This window comes from Akebia trifoliata, chromosome 16, assembly GCF_017979445.1.
Source record: "Akebia trifoliata isolate Shusen 1 chromosome 16, ASM1797944v1, whole genome shotgun sequence".
NCBI lineage: Eukaryota > Viridiplantae > Streptophyta > Magnoliopsida > Ranunculales > Lardizabalaceae > Akebia > Akebia trifoliata.
Genome location: NC_141390.1, coordinates 25,628,691 through 25,654,068, shown reverse-complemented (window position 1 = coordinate 25,654,068; position 25,378 = coordinate 25,628,691). Strand labels below are relative to the sequence as shown.

The 25,378-nt window shown below is 33.9% G+C and overlaps 3 protein-coding genes across 6 annotated transcripts; all 3 read left to right on the top strand.

Moving 5' to 3' along the window:
* The first annotated feature begins 5,106 nt into the window (after positions 1–5,106).
* On the top strand, positions 5,107–12,496 carry LOC147383055 (uncharacterized). Its single transcript, XM_086428757.1, has 2 exons — positions 5,107–6,338; positions 12,089–12,496. Exons 1-2 carry the CDS (start codon positions 5,466–5,468, stop codon positions 12,305–12,307), a joined length of 1,092 nt encoding a protein of 363 aa, XP_086284883.1. The 5' UTR covers positions 5,107–5,465; the 3' UTR covers positions 12,308–12,496.
* On the top strand, positions 6,554–10,856 carry LOC147383056 (pre-mRNA-splicing factor SLU7-B-like). 3 transcript variants are annotated; one of them, XM_086428755.1, is made up of 5 exons: positions 6,554–6,720; positions 7,968–8,049; positions 8,162–8,460; positions 9,245–9,304; positions 10,588–10,856. In XM_086428755.1, the coding sequence occupies exons 3-5, from the start codon at positions 8,257–8,259 to the stop codon at positions 10,708–10,710; spliced, it is 387 nt and encodes a 128-aa protein (XP_086284881.1). In that variant the 5' UTR covers positions 6,554–6,720; positions 7,968–8,049; positions 8,162–8,256; the 3' UTR covers positions 10,711–10,856. The 3 variants fall into 3 exon arrangements, with proteins under 3 accessions (XP_086284881.1, XP_086284882.1, XP_086284880.1); XM_086428756.1 differs by lacking the exon at positions 7,968–8,049 and adding an exon at positions 9,647–9,747 and having other exon boundaries at positions 6,562–6,720; XM_086428754.1 differs by lacking the exon at positions 7,968–8,049 and having other exon boundaries at positions 6,562–6,720.
* A 2,936-nt stretch (positions 12,497–15,432) lies between the features above and the next one.
* On the top strand, positions 15,433–23,883 carry LOC147383054 (putative sugar phosphate/phosphate translocator At3g17430). 2 transcript variants are annotated; one of them, XM_086428495.1, is made up of 11 exons: positions 15,433–15,598; positions 16,973–17,052; positions 17,152–17,293; positions 18,853–18,960; positions 20,753–20,784; positions 20,863–20,913; positions 20,994–21,055; positions 21,155–21,416; positions 22,573–22,838; positions 22,930–23,024; positions 23,610–23,883. In XM_086428495.1, exons 3-11 carry the CDS (start codon positions 17,210–17,212, stop codon positions 23,739–23,741), a joined length of 1,092 nt encoding a protein of 363 aa, XP_086284621.1. In that variant the 5' UTR covers positions 15,433–15,598; positions 16,973–17,052; positions 17,152–17,209; the 3' UTR covers positions 23,742–23,883. The 2 variants fall into 2 exon arrangements, with proteins under 2 accessions (XP_086284621.1, XP_086284623.1); XM_086428497.1 differs by having other exon boundaries at positions 15,433–15,602.
* Positions 23,884–25,378: the final 1,495 nt, after the last annotated feature.

Genomic DNA, 25,378 nt, shown 5'->3' with positions numbered 1-25,378 from the left:
TGCTTTATATTATCAATTTGCAGCCTAATGCTGAAACTGATGATAATATTACATCACTACTATCATCTGTGGTGGCTGCTTTGTTACCATGTTTGGAGCTGTTGATTCAGGTAACTGAGTTTGTTTGGTTATTCGAAGCTTTATTCTTGTAGTTGAAAAAAGATTGTCACAAGGAGTTCCTGTGTCTGTTCATATAAATTTCCTTGAAATTCACCATCACCTTTTTTGGATAAGAATTAATTTAGAGAATTTCTATTGCCACACCAATCCTTTTCTTATAACATCCTAATTAATGAGATTAGATATGAAATACCTAAAAAGGATGAACACACTAAATATGTAGTCTTTTTCTAGGCTTTTCATTGAAGAAGAAAACTCTAGAAATAGAGGGGAGGAGCATACAGAGACGAAGAGGGTAGGGAAGGAGAAAATCTGTTGGGGAGCACCCTAAACCCTGTCGACAATAGAGCACCTATTGGCAGTGACAGAGCACCTCCCTCCCTCCCTCGTGACCGAGATTCTCATTGAGGCTCTCTCTCACTAGTCCCTTTATATGCTTTTATTCGTTTTTTGTATATTTTACTGGTTTTTTGTTTCGTTAATTAATTTTTTTACCATCAAGAAGTACCATATGACTGTAATTCAATCACATGTATGCTGTATAAATGGATTGTTATATGATTTTTAAGCAATTCAGTATGCAATTCTAGCTCTCAGAGGTTCAGGTACTACATTTTTAAAATTATAAACAGTTGTGAAACTGCAGTTCATAGTTTAAACTTTAAAGTACATTGTGGCTTGAGCTCATTTTTTGTGTTTGTTCATGTACTTGCCATGTGTGCATATGTGAGATCTAGATCATCAACATTAGGTGATATGCATAATTTTTTGAATATAAGTTACTTCTGAATCCAGGAAGATCTAGATTAAAAAAACATCCTCTATCTTCACCATCTGAAGGCAGCCATGAGTTTTTGATGTCAGTTTACACCCATAGTTTGAAATTTGGATAGACCGGAACATTTTCGTGTAGTTATCAGTTTATACCATTGTGGCAGAGCTGAGTATTTTGGGGGTGGAGAGTTTAGGCTGCTTCTTTGAGACTCTCAAGACTGGGTTTGTAGAAAGGTTTAGCTCAGTTGGAGTGATTGTCGAGATAGTTATATTCAAGTTTTATTTATCAAAAAAATAATAATTGAGAACTATAGAGAAAGGTCTAGCTTACTCGGAGTGATTAACTGAGATGGTTATATTCAAGTGGTTATATTCAAGTTCGGTCTAGACATTCCAAAACATTCAATGTTTCATGGTTGATATATCTTTTCACTCTGGCTGAAATTGTAATGTCTTGGTTGAACATTTTTTATTTTCATTCCCATACTTCATCTGGTTGTTTATTGTTTTTTTATGACTAATGAAAGCATGTTATTAATTTGCTCAGGTTACACCTGAGGCAAAGAAGAAATCTCTGGAACCAAAATCAAGAGGAGAAGATGCCTTCAAAAGAAAGGATGCTTATTCACAGCTAACCTTTGCACACAATCTCTGTTGGTAAAGAACTTTGTCTCTAATGGATATGGGTACACACATATCCGTCCCGAACCCAACCCATTTTAAGACCTACCTTTTACTTGTGATTTTTATTCATGCAGTTGGTGTTATAGATATTTGAAACTCTAAACTTTGAGCTTTTTCATTTCTTGCAATCGGTGTAATTCTTTTAAGAATACCAAAAGGTATGGGTTGTGTTTTATGTCGCCTGTTCAAACCATGCCAAACTGGAGTGTTGATGGAATAATTGAACATATGCAGTCTGAAGCAGCCAATGAACAGGTCCTCGAGTCCGTTAGTCTTAGTTTTGTAGTAAATAAAAATGTATATTAGGCTATCTCTAGATTATATGCTTTTGAATTTATAGGTATTTCTATTTTTTTTTTTCCTTTCCTGGAGTTACTGATCTTCCATTTATTAAGCCTGAATAGCAAACTGTGCAGGGAGAAACGTCAAGTCTGAAGGAAGCTGATGTGTCAGAGAATACCAGCTTACCAAAGCAAGATATTCCTGAGGTGCTGCTAGTTTTTCCATAAATTTTCTTTTCCATTTGGTACTGCATTTTTGCAATCAAAATTTTTAATATGACCCACATTGCCTAATGTTGAATGATTATGAACATTGATTCATGATGCTTTCTTTATCTTCTTCGTATATTTTAACTTTATTAGCAGAAAACTCTCGACATGAAAAGGCTTAGAATCAAACTCTGAGTGTGTTGCAATAATATTAATAAGAGATTATAATAAGCAGACTGACACTAATGCTCTTGGGTCATGTTAAAGTACACAACTTAAGTTTTATGGGTAAAATATTACATATAATTGATCTCTTGGCAGCTCCTCTCAAGTTGGGCATAAGATAGGATTAGGGTTTGATGGGAAAGGGGAGTGTGGATCAAAGGCGCACAATGAAAACTCTCGCATGTGAAGGCCTGAAACAAGCTTTGGGTCTGAGGTCTTAGTATAGAAAAAGTCAGTTGTACCCATGGTGCATGATATGCTAGAGCTCAAATACAAGAGTAAATGGAGTAATATATAATTTTTCTCCCAGTTTGAGTGGTTTGGAAATAAGCCATCCCTTCCAAAGATAGCCTTCCTCTTAAGTAATAAAATTGCTTTTTATTGATAGGAAAGAAATACCATATAAAAGATCAATAATCTCATAACCTTATCATTATTTGGAACTGCGGCTGTTCAGTTATTTACTCATGTAGTTGAAAATCCTCAGAAAATCATAGTAGTAAATTTGAACATTTTCCACAAATTATACTGAAATATTTTCGTGCCGACGAGGTTCAATCTGAAATTTAACTGGCTGTTCTTTTTGTAAATATTTCGGTGGAGATCATCATTCATTTCATGGAACATTTTGGTGAATAGTGAATTTTGACAAAACTAATCAAATTCCAGGTATACAAATTGCAATATTTCAGCGGAGATGTTTTGATCAACAGTAATTTATTCATGCACATTTGAAAAAAATAAAAATAAATAATGATGCGTAAACATAGTACTTAATAGTTTGTTTATTAGGCAAGTGTTTTACATATTAAGATGTATGTAATTAATGTAAAATTATATTTCTCGTTGAATACTAGAACATTTTTTACTTTCATTCCCATACTTCATCTGGTTGTTTATTGTATTTTTATGACTAATGAAAGCATGTTATTAATTTGCTCAGGTTACACCTGAGGCAAAGAAGAAATCTTGGAAGCAAAATCAAGATGAGAAGATGCCTTCAAAAGAAGGATGCTTAAACACAGGTAACCTTTGCACCCAATCTCTGCCTATTTGCTGGTATCTGAAAGCCTAGTAGATGGGGATCATTATTCCATTATCATGCTCACTTGGTAAAGAACTTTGTCTCTAAACTGAAACAACATAGAATGAATTATCTCTAACAAAACACAGCCTCTACTGCTGAATGGCATAAGCAGTGAAAACCATTATCCTCACATGTTTTTGAGAGGGTTTTTATACTAAATCCCTTTGCAGCCCTAGTCTGATCCAAGCATTCCTGGCCATCCATATTTTGTTTGCACGATAAACTCCAAAATAGCCTATTTTCAGGTTATGATCAAAACACTTTTCTTCTCTCTTTTGGTTTACGAATTTGTTGGGGAAGATGTAAATCTCTTACCACCCTGCTTAAACTTTGATTGATAAATCTGAAAATGGGTCTCAGACTATGCTATTTTTATATAGCTAGAGTGTTGCCTAGGACGCCTTGGGGGAATCCCAACTGCCCGAAGTTGATTTTTCTAACGGACAATGTGGAAAAGAATTCATATACACCATTACTCAGGACACCGTATGGACACACATGTTATCTTGTTATATGTAGCTCTTACATGTGCTATACAAATAGAAACCAAGCAGAGACAATGTTTTTTGGATTAAATGCTTAGCTTTTTTCTTCCTTCGTGAAATATAGTGCAGTTTTTTTTTCTCGGTAGATAAGCGGGACGTTAATGCACAATCGATCTCCAAGAGGAGTTAGTGGATTTATTTTAAAATTTACTAACACCAATGTAAACTATAGTCAAATATTTGTTTTGGTTTCTATCACACTAAAGTTTTGGTGCAATTTAAGTTTAAAAGAAAATTTGGACAATTGGGTAGAGAGTTCTGTTTTATAAATTATTAGCCTTTCTTCGTTGACAGACTTGCTATGGTATTGCCTCCCATTTGGATTTTACAATTTTTATCTTTTCCTTGAGTTGTTTCCTAACTTTTACTTTCTATCGGTTGAACACATTGAAAGAAGGCTTTAGAATTATTTTTAAGTTCAATTTCTTGTGGACAAAGCCTCTGCATCATAGACTTTTTAACCTAAGTTGCATCCTAAATCACCAATCGACGGTTTAGATTCACGCAAGTAACTTAATAAAGTAGCACCAGATCTCCTCATCATAGAGATCATCCTTATAAAAAATCAGCCGATTTCAAAACTTATAACCCATATTTTAAAAAATGTTTCAGAGGCCCTAAAGGGAGCTAAACATTGTGCCAAACAGTTTTTCAATGTATGGGTTAGAAGTTCTTGAACGAACTGATTTTTTCGTGAGTGATTTACAAAAATTGGACGGTCCACATAAGCTCAGTGTTGAACGTAGTGTCCAACATATTTTCCATTGCAACTCACCACATTGTACCATATTGCTTCCAAGGAAATGCCCTAGCACAGACGAATTAATATTGTTTTTGTTATTTGGTTTAAATTTTCAATTTTAAATAAAGATTGAATTTTGAAATCCCACACTAACTTTCACTAGGATCGCCCCAATTTAGATGACTTCAATTAAGAATCAAAACACAACTTGAGGTGCTCCAAGTAAAACTTGATGGGGGCAGTATAATCTCTTTCAGAGTGCTGCTATTGGCATCCCAACTTTTACTTATTACACCCCAATTGAATTTCTAATTTCTGGATTTTATGAGTCTAATCATAATTATAAATAACTACTGAAATTAAGAGCTACACGTTATCTTGTTATAATCTGAACCTAACCTTGCAACATTTGAATAAATAATTTAAGAAATTGGAGTGTCATAAGTAAAAGTTTGGTGCCAATTAGCAGCTCTCTTTTAATATTAAAGTTGACTATAATTGTCCAAATTCTTAAAATTAAAAGCCAAATTCGACACAATTGACTAGTCAAAACTTCAAACATCTTCAAATATGGTTCAGTTCGTCTTCTTGGACTCTAAGTTTCGATTATTATTTTTTAATTCAATTTCTTGCAAGACAAACCTCAAAATCAAAGACTTCTCCACATAAGTTGCATCTGATTGGTTGTTAAGATTCGCGTAGTAACTTAATAAGGTAGTACCGGATCTACAAAATATCAACACCAACTCCTATGTATATTCCCACAGATCAGTAGCTCTCATCGAAGAGATAAAATCATGTCTTTTTCGCTATCTTTGGAAAGGCCGTTAGTGTTGCTCATCTTGCTTTTCATCTCTGTGGGTCCCACCTTCGCCACAAAACGCCACGTCATCAATTTTAGATCACCGAATCTCTTCCCGGAGGGTCTCACGTGGGACCCATTTGGACAACACTTTATCGTCGGTTCCATCCGTCATCGCTCAATTCATACTGTTTCTGACGCCGGCGTAGTAGAAACCATAATCCACGACTCCGATCTTCCCCCCAACGTTGCATTTGGCGGTCTCACCGTCGATTCCGTCAACCGCCGTCTCCTCGCCGTTATCCACGCCATTGAACCTCTTCCTCCCTTCGACGCCCTTGCTGCCTACGATCTTCGTTCTTGCAAACGTCTCTTCCTCGCAAATCTCTCTGACTCCGTCACATCCAATCGTCCAATAGCTAACGACGTTACAATCGACTTTAACGGCAATGCTTACGTCACCAACTCTGCAGGTAACTTCATATGGAAGGTCAACGTTAACGGAGATCCGTCAATCTTCTCCAAATCTCCAACCTTTACATCTCAACACGTGAACCAAGATCTACCGTACAGTTTCTGTGGTCTGAACGGGATTGCTTATGTCGGGAAGGGTTACCTTCTCGTAGTACAGTCGAACACAGGAAAGATGTTCAAGGTTGATGCGGAGGACGGGAAAGCGAAGCTGGTTTTGATACCTAAAGAATTAATGGCAGCAGATGGAATCGCCATTAGAAGTGATGGGGTGGTTGTGGTGGTGTCGCAACACACGGCGTGGTTTCTAAAGAGTGTGGATAGTTGGGGAGAAGCGGTGATTTATGACGAAATTGCCCTTGATGTTGAGAGGTTTCCGACTTCGGTTACTGTTACAGTCTGTTTGGATTGAAGGAAGAGAAGGGAAGGGAAGAGAAAATATCATATTTTCTCTTCCATTCTGCTGTTTGGATTGTTAAGTGGGGAGGGAAGAGATGAAAAATGGAGGGAAGGGAAGGGAAAAAACTCAAAATTTTGTTCTCTCCAAAAATGGAGAGACGAGGAGGGAAGAGAAGAGGGAAAATTTTTCATTCCAATTTTGCCCTTATCATTTTCAAAATTTCCAAAGAAACGTTTTATTGGCACACCAACCATTACTGCTTACATCCCAACTAAATAAAAATCAAATTTCTGAAACCTAGAGATGTAGAACGAAGGAAGCGAAGAAACCCTAGAGAGGTGGAACGACGGCGGCGACCTCGAGTAGGAGACGACCTGAGGTATTCTCTCTCTCTCTCTCTCTCATTCTTCTGATTTTTTTTCAAAAAACCAATAGTTTTGGAATTTAGTCATTTTAAGGTGATCTAGGTTTTCCCCAAATGGTAATCTTCTTCTTGATAAGGTGATCGGTGACAACAATTTTGCCCAAGACTACGACCCACATTAAGATAACAACTTTAGATGGAACCTCAATTTTCCAAATAAGTTTGGATTGAAAGGAGATATTGCCCCTAAATTGTATCTTTTGGTGGAATGATTTTACTAAGGAATTTAAGCGAGGATTCCATCTGTATGGTTGCCAGTCCCCTTCATCGATGGTCACCATCGTATCTTGGATAATCTCCAAAAGCCTCCACAAAATTTCCATTTCCCAATTGTTAAAATTCTATTTTGGTGTATATCACAAGAACCAAAGCCATTCTCTATGACATAACAATCCCTTGCACAATCACCATTTTCGTCTAAGATGGCACAATGGAAGGGAAGGAATTTTTCGAAATGGCACCATTCTTGAATTCTCCATAAATATTGGAGGTACCTCTTCAAAACACCCAAACTATAAGGACTAGGATGTCATGCTCCCATTCCCTCTTATAACCATTGTCCAAAGCACCTCACATTCTTCTCTAGACCCCCATAACCTTTTTCCTAAGAGAACAATGTTCATGTTATTGAACAATCTCAACCCCAAGACCCAATTGTTTTTAAGAATGGGCAAATATTTCCAACCCATAGGTGGATGTATGAACTATCCTCCTTGCCTTCCAAAAGAATTCCCTATCAACCTTTCAAATCTTTTGGAAAAACAGGCCAGCATGGAGAAAAGTGATACAAATTGGAAAGCTTAATAGGGGATCAGAGTTTACACCCACCTATGATGTGTGTAGTGCACAAACAAGAAGCACCCCAATATATTTGCTGGAAAAACCAGGCCTTTGTGCTACCAAAACTAGATGATTTTGATGAGTGTTTCTAGTTAGGCTCGAATTATTTCTGAATCAAAGTCGAGTTCTTCAATTATAGTGGAATTCTAGGCGTCATTCTATCTTGCTTTCATTTGGAACTTCTTCCTTATAATACAAAAATCGAAGGACTTTAAAGAACAAAGATCACGACAGTCTGTTTTATACACCAAAACACAAGCTAAGATTAACCCAAGGTATTGCATAGAAAACACAGTCTGTCTCAATATGGGTCCATATCTATAGTCTATATTTTACACATGGTGTGCATTCCTATCCTCCAGGTCCGTCCAAATGATAGGCTCTTAGTCACCGGTCCATCCAATTTATGTCAGATTTTATTTTCTGAATGAGAAGTTTTATCTAGTGAGTGCCTTGCCAAACTCAGACATTCTATCAATGTGTTCAATGCTCTCTTTTTTCGTAAAAACTTTATTAAATCTTGGTGCCTGATATTTGTTTATTTAATGTCCTTCAGGGAGATAATCAGTACAGAACAAGTGGTCAAGCCTTAGAGTTAAGCAGCTCAACACTCATTCTTGGGAAGCTTTTGAGAAAGGACAAGATATTCACATGCAGACAGCTCCCTCTCAAGCTGAATTGCTGTACAAGAATTATAAGGTTATCAAGGAGAATTTGAAGTCTAAAACAAAAGACACCATTATGGAGAAGTATGGCAATGCAGCAACAGAAGGAGAGATTCCAAGAGAGCTTCTTCTTGAGCAAAGTGAGAGAGAGGTTGAATATGACCATGCTGGTAGAATCATCAAGGGCCAGGTAAGATCTTATTTTTCCTCTCTTCCAATTGCACATACTTTTTATGTGTGTCATTATATCTCTGTCTCTTCCCTCATTTAATGTGGTAAGCATGGCTGTATAAAATAAACTCAATAGGTAGAACTAAGAAAGTTTGTGTGACTGCAACTTTAGTAGTGATACCCATTGAGGAAGCACTTGAGAAAAATAAATGGCTATGAAATACACTGAATTGGCCATTTTTGTTACCTTTTTCTTAGAATGGTTTTGTTACACATTAGGATGGAGAGATTGGGCCAGATTTTTTTTTTGTTGGCAAGTATATATTGAATTTAACATGTGCAGATGCTACAAGGAGACCTGCTCGAACCACAAAGGCCATTATTGGGTCTTGTAAAAACAATTTTCAAAAAAATATTGTCTTTTTCTATATATATATATATATATATATATGTACATTTTAAACGTGTGTTTTACATTTAAAATAATAATAAAACCCTTTTTATGTAGGCCTATGGTTATTTTTTTAGCCTTTATGTTGTTTGTGATTTGGTTAAAAAATGCTGTTTAATGTGGGATTTTATGATAAATATCTTAGTGTTAAGATTTTCCTTAAATTTTTTCAATAGTATCTTATTTTGCTCTAAAGATATGTTGATGGTTAAACTTTTTTTAGTATCATAAATTGAGTACTTCACTATGACCATTACTAACTTTTTTTAGTATTATGAAATTCTTGTTGATGGATTCTGCCATTACTAACTTCACTATGACCAATTATTTATTGTTTCCTTTCTATTGTTAGTCTCAAAGGGAGAAGGTTCGTCTGTGTCATCAAGAAGTCCAACGGGAATGCCATCATAAGGTAAGCAATAAATATAATTTATTTGCTTTTACCACTGACAGTTACCCTTACATATTTAAGTTTTCTTTCAAGGAGGAGAAGGTCATGTGTTAATAAATGATTTGTTGGCTTTAGTTGTTTATTTCCAGCAAGTAATCAGCTGTAAATTGAGTACATGTTTTTTCTGAAAACAGATCCTTTTTGTTTTGTTTAAATTGATGTATCTTTAACTCTCTTTGGTTTTTTCTGAAATTGAAAAGAAAATGAACAGTGCAAATTAATTTTCAATAAAAGTGAGTATTTTTAATGGTATTACTGGAAATGGAACCATCCATTATGGAATTCCAAATGGTGTGGGAGCAGTTGCTGGGGAACATCCATATGGGGAGCATCCTTCTAGAACATTATTTGTGCGGAACATCAATGGTGATGTTGAGGACTCCAAACTGAGTGCCCTCTTTGAGGTAATTCACTTTAGAGGGATCTCATTTCAGTTGGGCTGACTTTTGGAATTTTTTGTTTATCATTCATTATCCTTGGTTGAAGTACTTTTAGTTCTACATGCATGTACAAGCATCATCATTACTGCCTTATCCATAGTATGTGGGAACAACAATTCAAATTTTGAGAACTATAGAATGGGAAGAATTTTGTTTTTGGTGTAACCAAAACATTAGGTATGAGGCTTTCTTGTGATTCTTCTCCGCTCTTTGTTTGTCAAATGACTCCATCACCATTGATGTTATTGCATACTTCTGGCCAGCTTTGTTACTGACTGAGGCATGAGTTCACTATTTTGCTAAAGTATGAAAGCTTAAACCCGACTCTATTAGAGATCATATACTTCCCAAATGTTTTTTTGTGGGAAATGGACTTGTGATTTTGTTTCTCTTTGCTTCCATTGGGGGTCAAGTTATTTATTTGTTACTCATTATATATTATATTTTTACTCGCAAATTCTTTTTCGGCTTGCAATTGAACGAAATTTGGATGCCAACATCTCACTATAGTAAAACCACCACCCAATTTTTTTAGAACATATTTTACTCAAATGCTTTTACAATGGATGCTGTATACATTTCAGATAATTCAATTTTAACCATAAACGTTATATTCCACCCCATAATGATCTTGTATAGTAAGATGATTTCATCTTGCTTGTGTGAACAGAGTGAATATCAATGAACACAACTTTTAGGTCCATGAAAAAAAGTTGGTCTTACTGCTATCTTATAATTTTTTCTTCTTTTAATTTGATTGATATGTGACTCATGATTATGGTTGTTTGCACATTATTTATGTAGGTGGAGAGGTTTGCATGCTTGTACACAGGCCAAGTTGCCAACTTAAGCTTATACTCGCCCAACAAATACTACAGACCAAGCGAAGACTTCATGCCCCATGAATTCGATATACTCGCCATCTAACTTAACGGAAATGGTGATTGATTGATTGATCTTTATAGTGAAAAATTTGGTGTCATGTAATAAATGTTTGTCAAATTGTTCTGGATCCATGTATCTTAACATGTCAATTGTGATTATAAATCAAGTTCTTCGCTTTGATTTCAGAATTTGAATTGATTTCGCTTGGAAAATTCGAATTAATAAATTTCACTTGATCTCATCATCTATCGAAATCACCCAAAATGATCATTGAACAGACATTGTTTTATGTTTCCCGGCAAGAATGTAAACCACGACACCAATTTGAGATCCAGGTGATAGAGGATCCGAGTGAATCTTCATAACTTCAAGCATCTTCCTTGCCTTTTTAAAGTAAACAAAATCAAAACACCTCTTCAAATGAGCCATCAAGAACATGACATCATTGTCTCCATTTAAGAAAAATCGAAGAGTACTAAGAAGAGGTTCGAAGAGGTAACCTAAGATAACATCAAACACTTCTCCAATTGATCCCACATCCTCAACCTCTCCCCATCTAAGAGATTTAACATTGACAATCCCACCCCCCTTCAATCCAACTACATTGGCATTTACGGTTGCATTGAATTGGAGGTTGTAGAGGACGTGCGGGAGATCAGTGAGAGTGACATTGGCATTGAGGATTGCTGCAGCAGCAATGCCATAGTCGACTTTTTATTGCTTTCTTCTCCTTAAGAGATACATTAGGGCTGGTTTGGTTCTTTAGTCAAAAAAACTCGAAAATTGGAAATGGGTGGATTTTATCAATGTCGACTTCACAACTTTTTATTTGAAAAAATGATGAACTTGACAGTAATTAAAAAAGCGTCAAGTTCGTCAGTAAATAAAAAGTTAACTCGTCAATAAACAGTAGTGAGTTCAACATTAAAAAATCCTTCTGCAAGGGTCCCTTAAGTAGTTTTTCCTAAATAAATAAAGTTGCTATTAATTTAAGTGCAATGATTATTTGTAAACTATGAAGGGTATAATAGTCATTTGGACTAAAAATAATTTCTTAGTATGATATTTGGTTGGAAGATGAATATTTATCATATTCTTTATAAATAAGTTTAGGTGTTTATATTTTGTATCATTACATAAATACAATTTTGTTCTTTAGACTATGAAGGGTATAATAGTCATTTAACAAGAATAATTTCTCTTCTCTTCTCTTATGAATCATAACCAAACAGGAGAAACTTGATTCTTTCTCTTCTCTTCTCTTTCAATCCAAACAGGGTGAAGAGAAACTAGTCTTCTCTTCCCTTCCCTTCTCTTCCCTTAATGAGTTTCTCTTCCCTCCCTTTCCCTCAATCCAAACACAGCCTTAATGAGTTTCTCTTCCCTCCCCTTCCCTCAATCCAAACACAGCGTTAGGGAGAATACGAGGGCGTATGTGGTATATGGACATGTGAATGAGGGTGAAATGGGAAATGTGGAAAGAGAGGAGTTTGGGATAGAGGAGATAGAGTCTGTGAAGGATGGAGAAGATGAGAATGTTTGGGTGTTTGTTTTGATTGGGTTTGGATTAGCTTATTTTATGTATTGGAGATTTCAGATGGGGCAGCTTGTTAAAAATTTGAACAAAAAGACCAATTAGGTTTTTTTTTTTTTTTAATTTTAAAGTTCGAGATGATTTTGAATTATTGTTGTTAAAATAATAGTGAGTGAGAGGAGCTTTTCATATGTAAGACTAAGAAATTGGAGCAAATCATACTGTATACCTTACTCATAATTTTCTTACTTGTATTATTAGTATATTATTAGTGTGTGGGTGTTGATATCATGATTTGGGTTCAAAATTCGTTTTCACATATTAACCAATAATCTTTGCATGGCACTTAGAAGTAATCTCCGTGAGAATGGATAGTTAGAGCAACTTCAACGCAATCGGGTTAGGCATCCCTTCCCAATCGTTATTTTGCAGAGCCAGAGCATAGAGAAGTAACTTCAACGCACTATATTTGGTGAGAGAGAATGAGGAAGAGGCAAACGAAGAGAGTGAGATTATCTCTTATTGATGGTAAAAACATGATAGTTGAGGGTAATTTTACTATAGATGAATTTGTGGAGAGCTATTTTGGAGAGCACTGTTAGAGCACAAATCCCTTGAATAGGCAAAATGTCTCTCCATAATAAAATGCCTAGTCATTATGACTCTTTGCATTGGGGTTGCTCTTAGTAGTGTGTTGCCTAGTTTAGCACTCTTTCCATAGTTGAGAGAATATCACATAAAAAAAATAATCTCAATTCTTTAGGACTCATGATGTTGATCAGATTAAAAGGAAATTGAAAGAAAAAACTTTTGTTTTTCTTTGATTGATCAAAGACTTTGAAACTTGATTGTTCTTAAATAGTAAATTCCCAACTTATTGTCGTGAAAATAATGGTGAGTTAGAATTTTTTTTTCATAATTGGAAGAAATCATGCTCAAAACTTTTTTTGTGATTTCCTTACTTGTAATATTTCTAGTCGGTAAGTGTAGATATCACGACTTCGGTTCAAAATCAGTTTCTTCTACAAATTACTAACCAATAATCTACGTATAGTGTTCATGTAGAACCCAAAGCTAATCTCTATCAGAGTGGATCGTTTAAATACCATCTCAATCCTCTAGGGTTAATAATGGCTTTGATCGTATTTAAAAAATTAAAAGATTTTTTTAAAACCTAATCAAGGGCTTTGAAACTTGTTGGCCACAACATTCTCAAATTTAATACACATGATCTGAAATAACCATAGTAAATCATTTGGTGAAGCACGACTTCTAAATCTATTATTTATCTATTACCAGTATAATAAAAAAAGGATTGATGGTACGACTTTTTTTATTTGACTAAATTGTTCTTATCTAATTTATTTTTTTTTACTTTTATGTCCGAAGAGTTTCTGTCTCTTCGTCTTTCTCACCATCTCTTCATTCAAACCATAAAACAAAACTCTTCATCTCCTGAGTAAAATACATCGGGTTCGTACCAAACTAAAGGTCTTTCACCTTCATTGAATGTCGATAATAGAAAATGTTTTTGTTAGATTACATTAGCCCTAAAGTAGTTTTTTTCACTACAAATTAACCTCATGATCAATTTTGTGAACTATATGAATCTCCCAAATAATTTGTTTATATTGTATTTTAGTCCTTTAGATAATTTTCCCTAAGTTTCATAAGCATGTAATGTAGCTGCAGATTCCACTTTTTGGATGATTGCATCAGAGATGGCTAATTTATATGGAGTCATGGTGGTTTCATTAATACCCATTCATTAGCTCTATTGAACTTGTGTGATGGTTTTTGCTTAGCAAGATTTTCCCAAACCAACTGAGCTATGGGTCTAAGGCCCATAAATGTTTTGTTCAGACTCATTTTTCACACAAACATTAACCAAACCTAACTCGAAGCCATAAAAAAAAAAAAAAAAACCAAATAATTTGAGATATATTTGTTCTTCCCCAAAAGAAGGGAAATTCATCTTTTTGATCTAGATTTAGTGTCAATTAGAGGTCCCAAATGAGACCGAGACATACCTGTATCTGTTTCACTGATCCATGGGTGTGACCTGCGCTTTGATGGTGTGATACTAAAAATTTGGCTTGATTGGTGATTATTTGGATCATTCTTTTTAATTAGAGCCTTGAAAGTGACACATGGGTTTGTTAAAAAAGCCTTTTGATTTTTAATGGATTTTCAATTAAGAGGGATCATCCTAAGCTTGGTTTGCTTATTTATTTTCTTTATTCTCCTCGTATTTGGATTGAGCAGTGCATTTTTTTTAAAGGATGTTTTAGAATTATATTTTTATTCATAATATTTTTATCATTTAATCAGGAAAAATAATTCATTTGTAATAAAACATATGAATTTTTTTAGAAGGCACTTTGGATCACCATTTACATTTTATTTATAGAATACTCGTGTTTTTGAACAAATCATTTTTATTTATTTATTTTTTTGGCTTTCCCCAAGAATTTTTTTTAATCTCCCGAGTTAGATGTTCTCCTTTCACCAAATAAACTTTAGTCATGTTGGACTATTAAAAGCTTATTGTAAATATGTATCATGTCCTTTATCAAGAATTTTATTTTAAAACATGTTTGCGAGCAATTATAATAACAACTTCTCTTCTGCATTATTTGATTGTAATTTGATTTAAATCTACATTCAACTCGTGCATTCTAATTTCCTCGAGGTTTTAATGGGAAAAACATGAATTATTATCTCAAGTGCTCAGTCCTTGAGTCAATTCGAGCATTATGATATGCATTTGTCAATGATGAATTATAAACAAGTTGCAATGTCCTTAAGCTTCTTCGTATCTGAAGGATGATAAATGTATGAATTTTTTGTTTTTTGTTTTTAAATTATATTTATAAATAAATAAATAAATAATAACAAAAAAAAACAAGTCCGTTCGATCAACTATATCTACTTTGAGACCATCATAGTAACTATTTTCCTTACGAGTGCATCTCAGCCAAGCCAAAATTGACCTAGCTTGTTGTGCCAAAAAAAGTCCACCAAATGTTGGCCCAAACATGATATTTTTTGGTTGTGGCTTGAAATATAAACTTGGACCAAATTTGGGCTTTTCTTGCTTTGGTCAAACCGAGCTGGTCAAATTTAGGCTTACTCGACTTGGACCCGACCCGACCCGAAGCCTTCAATTTATTATCATTTATGATTTGTCACACGTGTTGTACAATGTAGTTTACTAATACGCAGTATAGATTATAGAACGAATCACAGTCTCGCCCTCTACAATCTCCTCTGCAAATCTCACCTCCGGCGACTCTGTTTCACCGACTCAAGCGATCTTCTCCGTGCGTTCACCTACCTCCGGTGAACATATTCGTCGGAATTTCATCTCCGGTGATCTTCGATCTACGATCTCCGGTGAGTATGTATCTCTCTCTCTCTCTCAATCTCTGTTTTATTTATTTATTTTAATTCTATGTTATTTTGTTGCAAGATCTTGTTTCTATCTTTCTCAATCTATTTTTTTGGTTTTTAATGGTTGTAAGGCAGATAGAAACTCACATTGTTGTCTGATATGGTTCTTTATTTGTAAAGATCTAGTATTTGATACTTATAATGCTAGTAATTATGAATAGAATCTTGGAGAGTTGAGAGATTGAGCAAAGTCTCATGATTTCTGTCTCTGCGATTAACATTTTTTGAGTTGCATGTGAGGTTTAAAGAAATAAATGTTTAGGATTCTTGAATTTTTTTCAATAATGTGGATGATTTGGATAAAACTACTGCACAGTTCGAATTACCTTTTTTTTTAATGCCAAAAGAAGAAACTTTTTTTTTTTTGCATGAAGAGCATTAAAAAGTATCTTTATTTCTCTTGCAAAAACTGTGAACTAAATTTCTCTGTTTTCGTTAAAAAAAAAACAAAAAAATTTGCTGAAAATCATTGAGAAAGATTGCCTCTCAGGTCTCAAGAAAAAGTTTGGGTTTTCAGTTTTCTTAACATGTAGAGAGAGGATGATTCTGGAACCAAAATCTCTATCTTCATTATTTTCTTGCCCTTTAAATAAATGAATTGTAATTTGCAAAGAATGGTGAAAAATAGATCATTGGTAAACATCAATTTAAAAGAAAAAGAAAAGAACAATTATATTCTTTGAAAGATTCGTGAAGTTATTTGAGGATACATGGTTCTTGACTTTATAATTTAAAAAAAAAAAAAATTAAAGCTGAAAAATAACAAATGCAACTCAAACTCCCATTTATTCGTAGAAGATATGTTTGTCACGTAGCTTTCCTCACCCATTATTGGATTTAATTAATTAATTATTTCTGTTCAACGTGTAAAGCAAATGGAAAGCCCTGTGAATGATCCTCAACTTCAGTATGGCCTTCATTTTCTCCTTGTACATTGTCAAAGTTTTTTGTGATCTAATCATGCTGGAATCAGATTGTTAGCAAAAAAGATTCAGTTATTTTCGTTTTTCCTAAAATTTGGTTAGCTGGACTTATTTTTGCGGAAAAACAAGATACTGTTTGTGTTCCATGTGGAAACAATGTCCGACCCATTGGTTTGGAATCACATCCATGGAACGGGTTGCATGATCTCCATGCACTTGAATGTTTTTCTGGGATGGTATTTCTTTTTATTTTTTTTATGCTTATTGAAAGGGAAAAATTACTTTTGAAATGGTTATTTAATGCACTTTTTTTTTTTTTAAGTTGCATGGTTCAATAATTTTTATATCACGTTGAGCTTGTATGTATGACATGTTACTCTTTTGTGTTTTGCAGATTCTTTGCTTTGTGGATTTCATGAGTATAACAATAGCATTTGAATGAATTGATCTTTGTACTGATGATTGAGGAGATAGGTACCAATTCTGGATTTAGATAACTGCACCATTATTTCTGGTGAAACATGCTTGAAGTTCTAATGTTTCTGGTTTCAATTGGAAATCTCATTGTTTCAGATGGTTGGCAAGCTAGGAAATAGAAGAAGGATTGTATTTGAAACTAAAAACAGGCACAATGATTAGGAGACCACTTCTGCTAACGTATTTGTACTTACTGATCTACATATTTCTTTCATCAGGAGTTATTTTGTACAACAAGGTAATGCATCTTTTTGTTTTTCTTTGTGTGCCTGTGTCTTGCCAACATTCATTCCTAATATTCTGATATTCTGTATACCTTGAGTAGTCTTTTTATTTCTGAAATTGTGTGAAATAAGAATATTTTATTGGAGTGTTGTTATACTTTAGCTCTGAAGTCTGTTGTCTTGAAAATAGGGAATTGTTGTCTTGGTCTTTGCGATTATTGATCTTTTCTTTGGCTTAATGTTTTTTAATGCACTTTGCTTATATTATATAGCGATACATGATATGTTTTTGTCAGTTAAAGACACTTGTTATGAAATAAGGGATAGAACAGCCCAGGGATACGAAGTGGGGAGGGACTAGTGAGAGTAGTACTCACTTAGACCCAGGGATAGGGTACAAGAAACAAAAAAAAGGTCAGGAGGTGTTAGGATTGCCTTTTAATAAGGTCCTCCAGACAACAAAGAGTCAGGAAATCGGATGCTTTTGAATTCACCTATTATGGAGCCACACTTTGACCTTCAACACTACCACATCTTTATATAAGTTACGAAGGGGGGTTTTGGAACCCAAGTTCGCACCTTTCTGTTGATAACAAACTCATTTTTGTATGATAAGGTCTCTGTGATGCCTAATCTGAAATGATGAGTCTGAGACCAAGATTAAATCAAATAAACAATTCAAATGTAAATCTTAGCTGATGCAACCACATGTGCTAAAGAAGTCTAACAAGCAATTGAAATCAAAATCCTAAAAGCAATCACAATCGCACAAAGAAAATCCCTTGAGTGTTAAAACTAAAGGATGCCAATGGAAGATTGAACTTCCATTCACTTAGGGCTTCAATTCAATATTTAATGGGGCCTTCTATTTTAGGTTCTAAAAGGGCTAGACCTTGGGTACATGGGCAACATAGGTTATGGGAAAGTTTGGACTGGCTTTAAAGGGATTTTAGGTAGGTTTTGAGGTCTAGAAAACAGGTTTGGTCAGAACCATAGGTGCTGTATTTTATGGGTGGCAGGTATAACTTGAGATTTGGAAAAGTATGATGGGTTTTTTAGGTGGGAATTAATGGTTTGGCCAGCACAAAGGGTGCTGTATTTTTAATGGCAACAGGGTATGATGTTAAGATACACAGAAAAAAAAAATAAAGAACAGAGAAAAAGGAGATGCTCAAGAAATGTGTCAAGACATGTGGGAGTGCAACAGTGTCCAATGTGTTTTTTATTTTTTTTTCAATTGGTGTGTCTTTGTTCTTCTGGGTTTTTTTGAGTTCAATTGAATAGGATTTTAAAATTTAATAAGTATTTTATATCTTCATAAGCATCATTGTGCTGTTTGGTCTATTGAGTGGATACAGATACCTACAATTAAAAATGTGTATCAGATGAGCCATGATTGCACTTTGATGTAAATACCTCCTTCATGGAAATGATTGCTTGGATTTATCGGGTTTGTCTTTCCCCGGACTCTGTAGTTTACACATGTGAGATTTTTGAGTGTAATTTTATACTTAATACAGCCTGTCTATTTGACTCTAGTAGATATTGAATTTTATTTTCTGTTAATTTGCAGTGGGTTCTATCTCCAAAGTACTTCAATTTTCCTTTCCCAATAACACTAACTATGGTTCATATGGGATTTTCTGGTGTGGTAGCATTTGTTCTGGTTCGTATCCTAAAGGTATGCTTTTCATGTAAGCTTTTAGTAGCTTCACTTTGAAGATGCTTTTTTCTATTTGCTGCGTAACAATACAATGCTAGTATACACTTTTATGGAACTAATTTTTCAGGTTCACTATATGATGTGGTCGCTTGCTCTCTTATTCTTTCTCTCATCTTGTTCTTTTCATAATAATTTTTCATTGCTAATAAGTAACATTTTATGATGATCGACTTATAGAACATGCATAAATTATCATTTCTGTCTTAGCCGTTTTATTCTTTTGGTATAAAGTATTTAAAGAATTCAGAGGAATATTCTTTGAGGACTTTATAGTTAGATGGGATACAGTCTGTAATCTTAGCGAGGAGTAAAGTCTGTCATGTGGAGTGTTCTGTTTTGTTGTAAGGATGGTCATCTCAACCTCCATTTTTTGATTGGTTTAATATATCTCTCTCTTTACCAATAAAAAAAAACACATGCCAATTAGTCAGATTCATGAGACAAGGTCCAACTTGAGTTGTGAAAACCTGTTACAAATTTGTGTCATAGTTCCTCTCCTTTCATATTTCTTGGTGTTTTCCCAAATTTGTGTCATCTTTGTTTCATAATTGGTAGATGAAAACTTTTGCTTCTAGAGAGAAGATTAAATGAAATCTTACCCTCTTTGTGTCTGTTGGGGTAACTGACATTCCAATCAATCATGGTATTAAAAATTGACATATTTCATATATTTCGGTCGAAATATGTCGGTTTCGACAGCCACCGACACAAAATTCAAATAACAATGTCTATTTGTCTATATTTCGATCGAAATTGCTATTTATTTCGACCAAAATTTCGGCAAGCAATAGATTTCGATGGAAATAATAATAACTGGGTAGGAAAATGTCAATATTTCGGTGGAAATATCTCGAAATATCTTGAACTGAGACAATAAAAGAAAGGGTAAAGATTTCCCCCAAAAAAAATCATAAATCTGTATTTCGGATTTTAAAAAAGAATCTTAAAAAAGCAAAACTTTTGCAAAGAATTTCACATTTTTTTAGGAAATAAAAAAATTACGTATCTTAGTTTGTGGTTAAGAGAGAGAGAGATCTTCGGAGAAATCGACTTCATCGCCCTTAGGAATCGCCGCCTGTTGATTGTTGTGATGGTTCCCTTGAAACCAAGAGACAGTGAAGAATAATAGATTAAAACTTTGTTGTGCTAGCTACTATGCTGTATAGGAACAAAGGCATGACACATGTAGAGTAAGTTTCTGCTGTTAAAACATGTTGCTTGCTGTTAGACAACAAGTGTGTTAATTTCTATAAAAGTTTCATGTGTCCACTTTTAACTATAGGAAATAGTGGATATTTTCTGACCTCATTTATTAAAATAAAATTCTTAATATTATTAAGAATGTACCCTCCACGTTTTGTTAAATATTTGAGATACTCCCTTGACTTTGTTCATTTCTAATTGACTGGTATAAAATGACATAAATGTCTTCATCTTCAACTTGTAATAAAAAACCTTTTATTTTTTTCAACCTTTTGTAAAATTTTATCTACTTCTACCTTTCATTTATGATTTATCATCTTATGAAGTTAGAACAAAAAAATTATTTGATGTTTCTATCATTTTTCACAATATTTCCATTATTTCCACGAAATTGTAATTATTTCCACACAGGTCGAAATATTTCCATTTCCGAGCTGACCAAAATAGAAATTTAATACCTTGCAATCAATAAGTCATTATTAGTATCATTCTTTTGGTAATGATGTTCTTTTGCCTTAGCTGACAGTTTGATGGTCTGACTATGCAGGTTGTATCACCTGTCGAAATGACATTTGAAATGTAAGACTGTTGGATCTTTTTCTCCTTTGCATTTTGTCCACCATTTCTTCCCCTTGAAAATTGTTCTTGGTTTTGCAGATACGCAAAATCAGTGATTCCCATAAGTGCCTTCTTTGCGTCAAGCCTTTGGTAAGCACTTAAAGTCACATCGAATGGTCACAATGTGTTATTTTCTTTGGGTCTTACAAGAATTTTTCACGCCATTGTAGGTTTGGTAACACAGCTTATTTGCACATTTCCGTGGCCTTCATTCAGATGCTCAAAGCCCTAAGTATGTTGATATAATGTGCATTATTTTCCCCTAGTTTAATGGTGGTGCCCTGGAAAAAAATTACTAATGATTGCTTATTCTTAAATATGGATGTGACAGTGCCCGTGGCTACATTTCTCATGGCTGTCCTTTGTGGCACTGACAAATTAAGGTGTGATGTGTTCTTGAACATGTTGCTGGTCAGTGTTGGCGTCGTCATTTCCTCGTATGGGGAAATTCATTTTAATATAGTTGGTACAGTTTACCAGGTTACGGGCATATTCGCTGAAGCTCTCAGACTGGTTCTAACTCAAGTCCTTCTCCAAAAGAGGGGTTTGACCCTTAATCCTATCACCAGCTTATATTACATAGCTCCATGCAGGTATCTATGTTTATGCGTTTGGACATTTTCCCTCTTTGCAATTATAGATGTTGAATCTATCCACATCAAAAAATAAAGGTACAGTGTAGAAAATGCTATGCTATATTAGAAACATAGCACTAAATTTTGACATTTTTCCGTGAAATTTACCAAATATTTTCATTTCCACATGGTCCATCACAAACTTTAACCAATAGTTTCTTTTTGTATATATTCCAGTGGAAATCACTATTCATTTTACTAAATGTTTTGGTAAATAGTGAATTTCGACCAAAGTACTCAAATTTCAGGTATAAAAATGCAACATTTCAGCGGAAATATTTCAATTATACGTAAATTTCAACTGTAATATTCTTTGTTTAAAAAGTTATTTTAAAGATATTGATAAATTTTTTTTTTTTTTAAATAGCAAATTTTATAAATTGCTTGTTGGAAGAATGTGTACATTACACATAATAATAATAATAGTCAGTAATGAAAATTACACATAATATTCAATCATTATTATACATGAATTAGAATTATTTAGGTATCTATATCATCTTATTTTTATGTATTCTAAGCATATTATTACATTCGTACCAGTATACTCATTAACTAAGAGAAAGTCAACTATGATGGTTTGGGCCTGTTCAACGTAGGCCGATTATAATACCAATTAGAAGAAATATTCAAGTTGAAGGGAGGGAGAGTGTGAGAGACCCATAAACTTTACTAATTTACCAAGCGGACATCTCAGAACACCACTTCCTTTCAACAGTTCAAAACTGATATGAACTCCTCATTGTTGGAAAAAGTATCTATTCTTTGGTTGGTGGTCACTTTAGGCTGTAAGAACATAAAACAGTCCTTTTCATCATAAAAAATTCTTCTTGTTACTTCATGAGATGAAAAACATTTGGAAGATATGATGGATCTGTTCCTTGCAAATATGATGTATCTAGGCACAAAGGCCATCTTAGGGAGCCTTCATATAGTTTGTCTATGAAAACTCGTGTATTTCTTCTTTCACCGTAACATAAAGTAATGTTTTATTTATTATACCATTAAAATGTGCTATCTTTCTGTACCGTACCATTTGTCCATTCCATCTTCCATGCCAGTTCAATTAATGTGCTATGATGTTATTTATTTTCTCACATTTTTCTGCATGCAGTTTCGTGTTCTTGTTTGTTCCTTGGTATTTACTGGAGAAGGCCGAAATGGAAGTTTCGCAGATTCAGTTCAATTTCTGGATATTTTTTTCGAATGCTCTTTGTGCTCTGGCCTTGAACTTCTCAATATTCTTAGTCATTGGTAGAACTGGGGCAGTCACCATCCGGGTTGCTGGTGTTTTGAAAGACTGGATATTGATTGCCCTTTCAACAGTTATATTTCCTGAGTCAACAATTACTGGATTGAATATTATCGGTTATGCAATCGGTACTTCTCTTTGTGCTGAATTTCTTTGTAAAACCCCACATTTGAACTATTCTTAATGGCTCACATGTACATTTAAACTTTTTTTTTACAGCTCTTTGTGGTGTTGTTGTGTACAACTACTTGAAGTTTAAGGAATCCCCTGCATCTCAACTTCCTGTTGAAAGTGTCCCCGAAGGAGCAGTAAAGGTCAGTCTTCTGGATCATCCTTAGTCTTTTAGTTTGGTTAAGTTTTTTATCTTCCTATAAGGATAAGCTATTATCTATTACACACGGCTTCTGAGATAGTACAGCTGGGTTTCTATTTGGAGTGATTAATTCAAGTGTTTAGGGCTTTTTATTACAGTAAATCATATAGGTTCAAGGGTGTCGGTTTAGGTTATGGAGCTAATAAACTAGGCAGATTTACAACAGATCTGAATTTCCAGATGATTGAAGGACCAATTTATCAAAGGAGTATCGTTTTTCTTTTTTATTTATATATGTCATTGAATATGTATTAGAAAATTCATCCAGTAAATTGGTTGTTATTTCCACTCCTATTCTTGCTAATGCCATACCCTTTATTAGTTTTTTATTGCTAAATATAAAACCTTTTCTCCTTTAAATAATAGTTTTACCATAACCGACTAAACCCATCCAATAGTCCAATGCTTTGCATTATCGAATTTGACGACCTTTTGGTGTAAGGGATCTCCTTTGTGAACCTGAGTAATCAAAATATTTATTCATGATGGTGTTACTAATTACTAGTTTCTTTTTTAATTAATACAGGAGAGGAAATTGGACAAGTCCTCTGATATATACTTGGCCAATAACAGCAAAGATGAAGGGTATGGTGGTGTTGTTTTGAATCTGGATGAAGAAGCACCTCTGGTTTTGTCCTCGAGAGACCATGCTGCATGATTCACAACATTATAAGATAATTTCTTGTAATCGTATAGTGTAGAGTATTTCATTTTGCAAAAGGTAGAGGAAAATGGGGAACAAAAGCTAGTTGCAATGTTTGTTTGCTTTTTTGAGAAGAAATATCATTCTTTCCAGACCATCTCACAATACTGAAAGTAGAAATTCCTTAGTTTTTAGGCATGGAAGCTTATGTTGTTCTTGAGGTTTGAATGTTGGAGTAGATAGAATCTTAAGATTGACGATTGAAGACTTGTAGTAGATTACTCTTGGGGTTGAAGACTAGGGTAAATTTTTTTATCCAAGAGATTGTAGATGACTGATTTTAGGAAGAAACCAGGTTAAAAACCCACTCATGTTCATGCTTTATACTTCTATGGTAAATTATTTTAATCTACTAAACTGTATCTTTTATCCATCATTTTTAACTTCACCTTAATATCATGTGGAAACCCTAGATTTTTCTATCTGAAAGTTTCAAAAATCAGTCATCATTTTTCATCTTCTACTTCAAAAATCTTGTATTGTTCTTGAGGTTTGAATAGATGGAATCAAGGATTTTATGTTAAGAGGTTGAATATGGGAGCATTTAAGTTATTTTTCATAAATTAAAAGAAGATATCTTGATAATTTTTAGAAAAAAAAACAAAAAACAAAAAACAAACTTATAATAGAAAATATGTTTATTTGAAAAAGAAAGAAAAAAAATTCTCTAAACGATAAATTTACCATTTCGAGAAAAAAATTATTTCTCAAAAAGTAATTAATCAATCTTTCGCACATGATTTGATAATACAAGCTTTCTTTTATATGCCCCCCCACCCATCTTTTTTTCTAAAATAAAAGTGTGTTTTGGAGGCCTTTGGACCCTCATTTTGATGGGACGGGGATCTCATTTTTGAGAGATTCAATATTGAATCTTGTAGACTTCCATGTGATCTTTAAAATCATGTTTTTATATACGAAATATGTCTTAGGTCGAATGACAATAATTTGCACTAAAGTAGTCTATCTGCACATGTTGTGTTACATGGATTTTTTGTACTTTGCTTTGGATTCTCAGATTGTTTGTTGAGAAAAAGAGATTCCATTGAACTTTTAATATCCTACAAACTAGTTAGGAAATAATATATATTTTAATGAAAAAATAATAATAAATATTAAATAAATAAGTCATTAATAATCTGTCCTAACTCTGGTTCTGTTTTATACAAATCTAGAATCGAGAATTGAATTGAACCAAATTGATCGGTTCAACATTTTCTTAACCCACAACCCAACTGCAACTTGTTCTAAACTGAATCAAACTAACCTGAATCTATCAATTTGGTTAGATTCTTGGTTTGAACTGGACCAATTTGCACCCCTAAGTTTATCTTAGCCTCTCAAATGAACCCTTAGTAAATTTGGTCAATTTGTTTTATTCAAATTTATGTTTTCTAAAACTTATTATTATTTGAAAATAATTTCCACCAAATCAAACACTTATACATGGCCTAGACTAGATTAGAATATATTAAAAAAAATTAAAGCTGCTACTAACACCCCCAATTTTAGTTATTACATTCCAATTTCTTAAATTATTCCCTAATTAAAGATTAAACATGAAAAAAAGTTTGGATCAAGTTATTATTTCA